At 39.7% G+C, this 9,965-nt stretch overlaps 1 protein-coding gene across 1 annotated transcript; it reads left to right on the forward strand.

The window, feature by feature from the left end:
- Window positions 1-5,923: 5,923 nt before the first annotated feature.
- LOC102850856 (tripartite motif-containing protein 60-like) lies at window positions 5,924-7,290 on the forward strand. The gene is made up of 2 exons (XM_006888472.1): window positions 5,924-5,957; window positions 7,091-7,290. Exons 1-2 carry the CDS (start codon window positions 5,924-5,926, stop codon window positions 7,288-7,290), a joined length of 234 nt encoding a protein of 77 aa, XP_006888534.1.
- Window positions 7,291-9,965: the final 2,675 nt, after the last annotated feature.

Here is a 9,965-nt window from a genome sequence, read left to right on the forward strand (position 1 = left end):
CGACTCAGTGGTACATAACAGCAACACTTGGTAATTACAACAGCCATATACACCTTTTGTCAGTTCTTCCCAGGTTGATCCTCCTTTGTCCTGATCCTTTACAGTGTTCATTGACTCTACATTCTATTTTCACTTTCTTGATCTTCCCCCATACCCTAGTTACCATCACAGTAAGATCTTAGGTGGTATTTGTCCTTTTATGACCAAATTATTTCACTCAGCATAATATCCTCTCGACTTCCCAAGTTGTGTAGTATTTTACAAATTGATAAGAATTCTGCCATTTCTAGAAGGTAGTACATGATCAAGAAGTCTAGAGGACAGCTACCTGGACAACTGACTGCAAGAGATCCATACTTATTCCCATTCCAAAAGAAAAAAAAAAGGTGATCTGACAGTGTGGAAATTGTCAAACAACATCACGAATATCACATGGATGAAAGATTCTGCTGAAGATGATAAAAAACTGACTGGAATGGTATATCAACAGACAACTGCCAGATGTTCAAGCTGGGTTTACAAGAGGCGGTGGCTCTAGGGACATTATAGCCAATGCTAGATGGATCATAGCTGAAAGCAGAGAGTACCAGATGAATGTCTGTTTGTGTTTCATTGACATGTAAAGACATTTCACTGTGTGGATCACAACAAGTTGTAGCTAACCTTGAGAACAATGAGAACCCCAAAACACTTAATTGTGCTCATGAAGCTCTGTCTCACATACTTTGAGCAAGTCCCTCCACCCTTCCAAGCATGATATCCTTCTCTTCATGCTTGGAAGGGTGGAGGGACAGTCAAGAAAGGAAGACCCAGCAATTGGACAATTAAAACAGACATTCAGATGGCGGGGAAGAAGAACAAACTGGGGAGGAGGGTAGAGAGAATGGTGCAGCAATGAAGGAATGAAAACCCAAAATCCCTGTAAATGTTCATTAAAACTAATAAAATTTAATTAAAAAAAAGAAAGGAAGACCCTATATGAAATGGATTGACTCAGAAACTGGGGTAAAGGGGTTAAGTGTGTCAGAGACAGTAAAATTGCCTCAGGATAAGTCAATTACAGCCAGAAATGCACTATCTGGAGAGGATAAAAATTGATGAATGGAACCTTCTAAAGGTTAAATCCCTGGGCACAAACTTTTTCCAACAAAGTGAAAAGAAAACCTACTGTCTGGGGAAAAAAATTTAGCAATACCAACCGAAAAAACATTAGCAATTACATATCAAAGGTCTCATATAAAAAAAGGTACAGAATCCTACAGGGCACACACACACAGACTGATAATACTTGGACCAGGAGGCAATTGTTAGAAAAGACCAAGGAAACACTGCATCAAAATCAGGAACGGTGTATGCCAGAAATTCATACTATCTCCATACCTTTTTAATCTATTTAATAATTAAAGATTATTCCAGAGGCTGGGCTTTACAAGGAGGAATATGGCATCAGGGTTGGAGAACACTCACCAACAAATGGAATCATGCAAATGACATAACCTTGCTTGCTGAAACTGAGAACAACCTGAAGCATTTGACCTTGCTGCAGAAGGTCAAGGACTGCAATCTTTAATATGGATGGATTGAAGCTCAATATCAGGGAAACAAAAGATTCTCACCATCTGGACAGATGGCACCATCATTATAGATGGAGAAGAACTTGAGATTGTTAACAGTTTGAGATTGTCAACATTCTTGACACCAACAGTCAAGAAATCAAAAGACAAATTGCATTGGGAAAATCTGTCAGGGACCTTTCCAGAGTACTGACAAGTGATGATGTCAGTCTAAGGTGCACCTTATCTAAGCCATGGTCTTCACAATTACTTGCTATACATCAGAAAGTTGGACAATGCCTAAGAATGATAGAAGAAGAAGAAGAATCGATACCTTTGAGATGTGCTAGAGAAGAGTATTGAACATATCTTGGACTGCTAATAGACTAAAAAGGTATGTCCTTAAGAGGGTGAAACTGAACTACTTTTTGGAGGCAAGGATTTTGAAGCTCTGTCTCACATACTTTGAGCAAGTCCCTCCACCCTTCCAAGCATGATGTCCTCCTCTTCATGCTTGGAAGGGTGGAGGGACAGTACAAGAAAGGAAGACCCTGTATGAAATGGATTGACTCAGAAACTGGGGTAAAAGGATTAAATGTGTCAGAGACAATAAAATTGCCTCAGGATAAGTCAGGATTCAGATCTATTGTACATAGGGTTTGCTATGAGTTGCAGGTAACTCGATGGCACATGACACCACCACTACCACCACCACCACTACCACCACCACCACCACCACATGGTCAGGGACCAATGATATTTCCTATAAGATCCCTAGGTGGGCTAGTCTATAACAAGTTTCACGAGACTTGGAGCTAATAAAAAACAGTGCCTGGTGGCCTAGCCTATGACATAAAGAGACTGCCAAATACAGCCAGAAATGCACTATCTGGAGAGGATGAAATTGATGAATGGAACCTTCGAAAGGTTAAATCCCTGGGCATAAACTTTTTCCAACAAAGTGGAAAGAAAACCTACTGACTAGGGAAAAAATGTTAGCGATACCAACCGAAAAATCATTAAAAAAACATTAGCAATTACATATCAAAGATCTCACATAAAAAATGTACAAAATTCTACAAGGCCTACACACACACACACATGCACACACAGAGACTGATAATACAATTACAAAATTGCAAAAGACATGGAAAGAATTTTCACAGAGGAAGATATCTGGATGGACAACAGGCATATGAAGAAATGCTCAAAATCACTGGCAATAAGAAAGATGCAAATCAAAACCACAGTGAGATACCTTCTCACTCTAGTAGCAGTGGCAAAGTTTAACAGGACATCAAGTAATAAATGTTGGAAAGGATGTGTTGAGGAACTCGTATACATTTTTGGTGGGATTGTAAAATGGTACAACCACTCTTGAAGGCAGTTTAGCAATTCCTCAAAAACGGAACATAAACATTCCACATGAGCTATTCCATTCCTTGGAATATACCCTGAGAGAATGAGAACTGAGGCACAGAGGCTTGTACACCAATGTTCATAGCAGCATTAATCACCATCGCAAGAACATGTAAACAACCCAAATGCCCAACCACAAGCAAATGGATTGAGAAGTTATTATTCGTTTACACTGGAATACTATGCAGCATGCAGGAGTAATGATTTTGTCCTCGGGCCTAGTTTAAATTGTTTTTTTGTTTTGTTTTTTTGTCAAACATTCTTCTATGTAGTATAGCATTGGTTGGTGCATTGCTGTACATGGTTGCTGTAATTCTAAACACTGTGACACTGATGTGTCAAATGTGAGAATGGTTATCCATGGTGGACAGTGTTTGATGGAGCTTCCCGATTAAGACAAGCTTGGAAGCAGGAGTGGCATCCACTTCTGAAATGGTTTGCCTGCGGAAACTCTATGAACAGCGCTCAGGTCTTTCGTTCATAGGGTCGCTAAGAGTCGTCTATGACTCAATGGCACACAACAACAACAAACAACTACCTAACTTGAGAGGGACTGGAGAGCATTATGCTAACTGAACTAACTCAATCCCGTAAGGACAAATATTGAATAAGACCAATATTGTAGAACAAATAGGAGGATTCAAGGTGGAGGAAGTGTGAAAGCACAGGGCTGAGGATGGGCGAGTGGGGGAGGAGGCGTTAATCACAATTCTATGAGTAGGGAGAGTGAAGGAAATGAGAAAGTATGGAAAACAATGTATGTGAATTTTGTAAGTAAACTAGTTTAAATAAAAATTAAAGAAAAGACTTATATTAAAACAACAAACAAAACAAAACAAAAAGCAGTGCCCATCCCGGAAACAATAGTGAAGTAGCAAACAACCAATGTTGGCAAGGTTGTGGAGAGTTTGGAACTCTTATTCACTGCTGCTGGGAATGTAAAATGGTACCGCAACTATACAAAATGGTCTGGCGCTTTCTCAAAAAGTTGGAAATAGAAATTCCATTTGATCTGACCCAGCAATTCCACCGCTGGGAATATACCCTAAAAAAAACCCAGACCTATGACTCAAACAGATCTATACACATCTATGTTTATTTTTAAAAAATTTTAAAAAAAATTTTTAAATTTTATTATTTTTGTGTGAGTGTACCGTCAAATCAGATCTGACTGGTACAGGAGGAGATTGTCCCTCCTTCCCTGGCAGAGCATCTGGTGCATTCGAACCATGCGTCTCTGGGATTGTAGTTGCAGCTCCTTACCACTAGGCCACCAGAACTCCCACATCTATGTTTATTGCTGCATTATTCACAATAGCAAAGATATGGAAGCAACCCAAGTACCTATCAACAAACAAATGGCTAGAAAAACTATGGTACATTCATACAATGGAATATTATGCAGCCTTGAAAAAACAATGAACTCATAAAACATTACACAACCTGGGAAAGCCTGGTGGATATTATGCTAAGTGAAATATCTCATTCACAAAAGGATAAGTACTGCATAACACCACTGTTATAAAACAGGATGTATATGGCTTCATTGGGGAGAGAATGGGAAAAAAGTGGATAAGTAATGAACACTGGGTTAGAACACATGAGGGGAAGAACTGTCTGAAAGGAATATATGATTGGGCCTTATAAATATGACAGCAAGCTGGAACAAGGGGTGCATTGTGGGGAGGACTTGGGGGAAGAGAAGTGAGGGAAAGAAAACAACAATGTATAATAATGATGATGATGATGATAATAATAATAAATAATAAAATCAAAACTAGTGCCCACCTGAGGCTGCCCTCCCCTTTTCTCGGCAGCATACTGAAAGATTTGTGTCCACCCCTGATTTTCCCTTCCTTTCTTTTTTTCCTTTTCTCTTTAATTCTTTCACATGACCTATCCACCTTTCACCACTCGTGCCTCCTTTGGATTACCTTAAAACTGGCATTAAACCTTCTTCACTTGTTTTGCGAAATAAAACTAAAAAAGTGAAAGAAAATGTCTTAGCTGCACTGGATGTATTGGTAAAAATAAAGGAATAGATTAAGACTAGTTTAACAGGAATTAACAGAACAACAGATGCATTGCTAGAAGTGGTCATGATCTATGCCAAGAGGCTTGGAGGACAACTACGTGGTCAACTAACTAGATAAGATTTCTATTTATGCCCATTCCAAAGAAACATGACCAACAGGATGTTATGAAGTAAGAAGCAGTTTGATGAATGTGCTTAACTTGAGTTAATTCTGCCTCATGGTGACCCTGTGTGTGCAAAGTAGAACTACATTCCATAGGGTTTTCAAGGCTGTGACCTTTTGGAAATAATCTCCAGGTCTTACTTGGGAGGCTCCTTTGTGCGGGTTTGAACAGCCAAGGATTTGGCTCATAATTAAGTGCTTAACAATTGGCACACCAGGGCTTAAAATAGAATTATCCTAATTGTGTATAATGTGAGAAACAGTTTCTTGTCCTTTAACAGCTTTGTTAGTTAGGGTTCATAAAAGCAAACAACAGAATTTCTAGCTTGTTAAGCAGTAAAGGTAATTATTAAAGCATTAGGAAGCTCACAAAATTTCAGAGAATGTGAAAATCAGGTCTTTGAGCAGTGCAGCCCAAAGCAACACCCAAACCATGTGGTGAGATCACTGGCCAGCAATGCTCCCCACCTGGTCTGTCACGAGGCACCTTATACCGTGAACTGTGTGAGTGACCCAGCTACTGGACATCAGAACCACTGGTGCACCTTAAGTGACCATGCCAGTGTCCACTTTCTTGAGTTGTCTTCGGGTCTGAGTATTTTTGATCTTTATTGCCCAGGTCATGTGTTTGGAGTCCGGGCAAAAGGAAGGGGTGGGTCACAGAGTTTTAGTTTCTGCTTTAGAGAGATGAACTATAATGAGGGAAATTCACCAATAATGAAGAATCTGTTCAAAAGATGTTTAACTATCACCATGCCTGAGGAATGTCCACCACAGCTGTTAAAATGTTAGTTTTTATTAATTTATTTCAAGTATTTCTAAACATTCCTTTTTCAGAGCACAGTAATATTCATGTTTAATATTTACAATCGCTTTCTACAAAGATGGCGTCGAAAGCTAAGAAGGAAGCCTCTGCCCTTCCCAAAACTGAAGCCAAAGCAAAGGCATTAAAGGCCAAGAAGGCAGTCCTGAAGGGCATCCTTAGCCAAAAAAAAAGAGGATCCACATGTCACCCACCTTCCGGTGGCCTAAGACACTAAGACTCTGAAGGCAGCCCAAATACACCTGGAAGAGCACCCTCAGGAGAAACAAGCTTGACCGCTATGCCATCATCAAATTTCCCCTGACCACCGAGTCAGCTATGAAGAAGATAGAAGATAACAACACACTTGTGTTCATTGTGGATGTCAAGGCCAAGGAGCACCAAATTAAACAAGTTGTAAAGAAACTCTATGACATTGATGTGGCTAAGGTCAACACTTTGATTAGGCCTGATGGAGAGAAGAAGGCCTATGTTCAGCTTGCTCCTGATTATGATGCTTTGGATGTTGCCAACAAAATTGGGATCATCTAAACTGAGTCCAGCGGCCTAGTTCTAAATACAAATTTTTCTCACTAAAAAAAAAATATTTACAATCTACTACAGATTCTTTATCCTTAAATCCAAACACTATAGTTTGGATGAAACAGAGCAAATTGCTTTCTATTCAGCAGTGACTTTTTATTTCATGACATTGTTCGCAAAATTTACACCAAGCATGACTTTAATTATGTTTATTTCATTGTGGAAACAGGATCTGTATTGCTAAAGAATATTAGACATTTCCTTTGCAGGCTTTTTTTCCTTTGGAATAGCTCACTCGCCTGACACCTAGCTTCCAGCTGCTCACCAGTCTCTACCCCACCAGCCAGCATCATCCACAGTCACCATGTAGCTGTGCCACAAGTGACAGTCTACGGGATCCTGGCCCATCGCTCACCAGTTTCTCCAAGACCAGCTTGCATACATACATTCACAAAAAGGAAACTCAGTACGTTGGACGTTTAAGTTTAAGAAGGTGGCAGCAAGAGCTCCTGGAGAAAGAAAACATTTGAAGTTTCCTTCAAGTTGAAACTTTGAGAGTACAATGACCTCTGTAGCCTCCCTGAATAACCAGCAGGCTACAATCAGCTGTCCCATCTGTTTAGGTTACCTCAAAGACCCAGTGACCATTGACTGTGGACATAATTTCTGTGGTGCTTTACCCAGCAGTGCTGGGAAGATCTACAGGCCATCTTTTCGTGTCCAGTCTGCTTTCACCACTGTCATGACAACCATGTCAGCAAGAACACCCAGCTAGATTACATTGTAGAGAGTCCTAAGGAGCTTCTACCTAGGAGGAGCAAGAGGATTTGAAAGAAAGGGGATCCCTTGTGTGAGAAGCACAACCAGGTGTTGACCGTCTTCTGTAAGACAGATCTGGAGCTGCTCTGTCCCCAGTGCACCATCGCCTAGTACCACCAGGGCCATCACCTGATGGACACTGAGCAAGCTGCAATCCATCATAGGAAGGAGCTCAAAAGCCACATTGTGCATCTGCTGAGACCAATTGATGATGTTGTATCTCTACCTCAAGAGCAAAGTTCCAAGTCATGTCAGCTGTTGAGGGAAGTGGAAAGGAAAAAAAAAAACCAAGAGAACACTGAATTTTAATATTTTAAACAGTTATTGGCTAAGGAGAAAGATACCAAGTTGAGGCATTTGCACTTGGAATAACAAGTTAAGAAAAAGCTAATGGGGGGAGCTCTGGTGGCCTAGTGGCAAGAAGCTGCACTGCAATCCCAGAGGAACACGGTTCGAATCCACCAGATGCTCTGCCGGAGAAGGAGGCGCAATATCCTCCTGTACCAGTCAGATCTGATTTGACGGTACACGCACACAAAATAATAAAAAATAAAAAAAAATAAAAAAAAATAAAAAGCTAATGAAAAACATGGCCTTCATTTCAGACCGTATATCCACCATAAATGAACTGGTATTTGACATAATGGAAGGGTATGCAGACAGACGTGGAGTCACTGACAGATATTGACAGTATCCACAGCAGGTATGAGGACCTAAAAGCACCAGCTCTGTTTTCTCATGAAGTATACGAAAAGCATTGGCATCTCCCTCCATAGCCCATTATTCTGTAAGATTGGACAACACATTTAAGGTCAATTTGAAGCTTAATCTTGACAGTGCTCATTCCAATCTCATCTTATCACAAAACTTAGAGTGTGAAATATGGAAATATGACAAGAAATTCACCATATAATTCCAAGAGATTTGGTTTTGGGTTGTTTTTTTTTTATACCCAACTGTTCTGAGTTCTCAAGGATTTGATGCTGGCAGGCATTTCTGGCAGGTTGAAGTGGCAGGCTCATGGTGTGTGTGAAAATTCCTTAGCCCTTGAGGCTGGTCCATCAGCAGCTTCAGATGATAGATGCTGGCAAATGGACCATCGCAATGGTAGATATGGTCTGCATGATATATACAAACTGATTGGTATTGTTTTGGATTTTGAGACAGGGGAGCTTTCATTTTATAATATGCAAACTAGAACTCTTGTTTATAGAATCACTGACACTTTTACAGAGAAACTTTGGCCTTACTTCTCCACTGGAATATTGTCAAACATAATTTGTGAAATCCCAGAAGAATGGTGAATGACTCTAAACTTGTACATTTCTTTCTGTATATTATGGAAGGGTTTTAGTTTGCTTTTGAATTTTATTCTAGATTCAAAATAATATCAGAAGAGTTATTAAGTTTTCAATGTAAGAGGAAGGCAAAATACCTTATTGTTGTTATTTTAAAATTAATGATGACATTTGCTGTGTCTGTTTCACAAGAATAATAAAGGAATAAACTATTACAACAACAAATTTCTTTTGCTAGTAATTTTCTTTAAAAAGTTGTGTGCATTTAAATATGCATGTATATTAAAAGAATATGAAGTAATCAGGAAGCCAGGAAGTGAGTCAAAGCTGCCTTTTTCTCTATTACGCAGCCCATAGCATGAACTGTCCTTGAAACCCTAGCCTTTGTGGTTTTCCCCATAAGGATTCTAGCTTAACATTTGAATTTCCTGCCTGTTGTTGACTTTAGATTAAGCTTATTCCTAATGTATTTTTATTTACCTACATAATTACGTCGCTTTGAGTCACAGGCAACTCGATGGCACATAACAACAACATAATTACCTACTAGAACATCTTATGTCCATTTGCTGTAATTTTTGGTCTGTGACACCAGATTTTTGGAGTGCTGGACATGAAACTCTCTCATCATTGGAACAGAAAGGGTGATTTTGGACCTAGATGTTCTGGCTAATATTTTGTAGAGGAGTTGGTTTTACCACCACTCTCTGTCCCCAGCCTCCCTAACTACCCCTAATTACTGCCTCCTGGGTGGTGCGCATGACAGGAGTCCCTCTAGCCTCTAAATATTGCCACACTCTGGACTTACTTTATTTATTTTATTTCCAGGAAGGTTCAGAAAGTCCCTGTGATCCACATAATTAGTAAAGATAGACTCTGAGGGATTTTTTCATGTGAAGTACATTTGCAAAAGACTAACGTACAAACCAGTCTGTTTTCTTATCGGACAACCATCTAGAGGATGCCTACTAAAGAAATACAGGTGATGGCCATGGGGATGTACTACTAACCCAAAGACTGCACCTTCCTGGCGGTTTGAATCCACCCATAGCTTTGGATGGGAGGTCTCCTCTTATGTGATTTACAGCTTCAGAAACCCAATGAAGAGTCATGAGTTGGTTCTGATTTGATGGCAGTAAGTGAATTATTATATGCTAAGAAGCTTGGTGGTCTAGTATGGTTCTTATATTGAGAACATAAAGGCCAGCAGTTCAAATTTACCAGCTGTACTGACGGAGCAAGTTGGACATTCTACTCTCATAAATATTTACAGCCTTAGAAATCCAATGAAGGCCTGTGTATAGGAATGCACACAGTAGGTTTTATTTTTTTT

Source organism: Elephantulus edwardii, unplaced genomic scaffold, assembly GCF_000299155.1.
Source record: "Elephantulus edwardii isolate Elephantulus edwardi_28Jun2011 unplaced genomic scaffold, EleEdw1.0 scaffold00067, whole genome shotgun sequence".
NCBI classification, from domain to species: domain Eukaryota; kingdom Metazoa; phylum Chordata; class Mammalia; order Macroscelidea; family Macroscelididae; genus Elephantulus; species Elephantulus edwardii.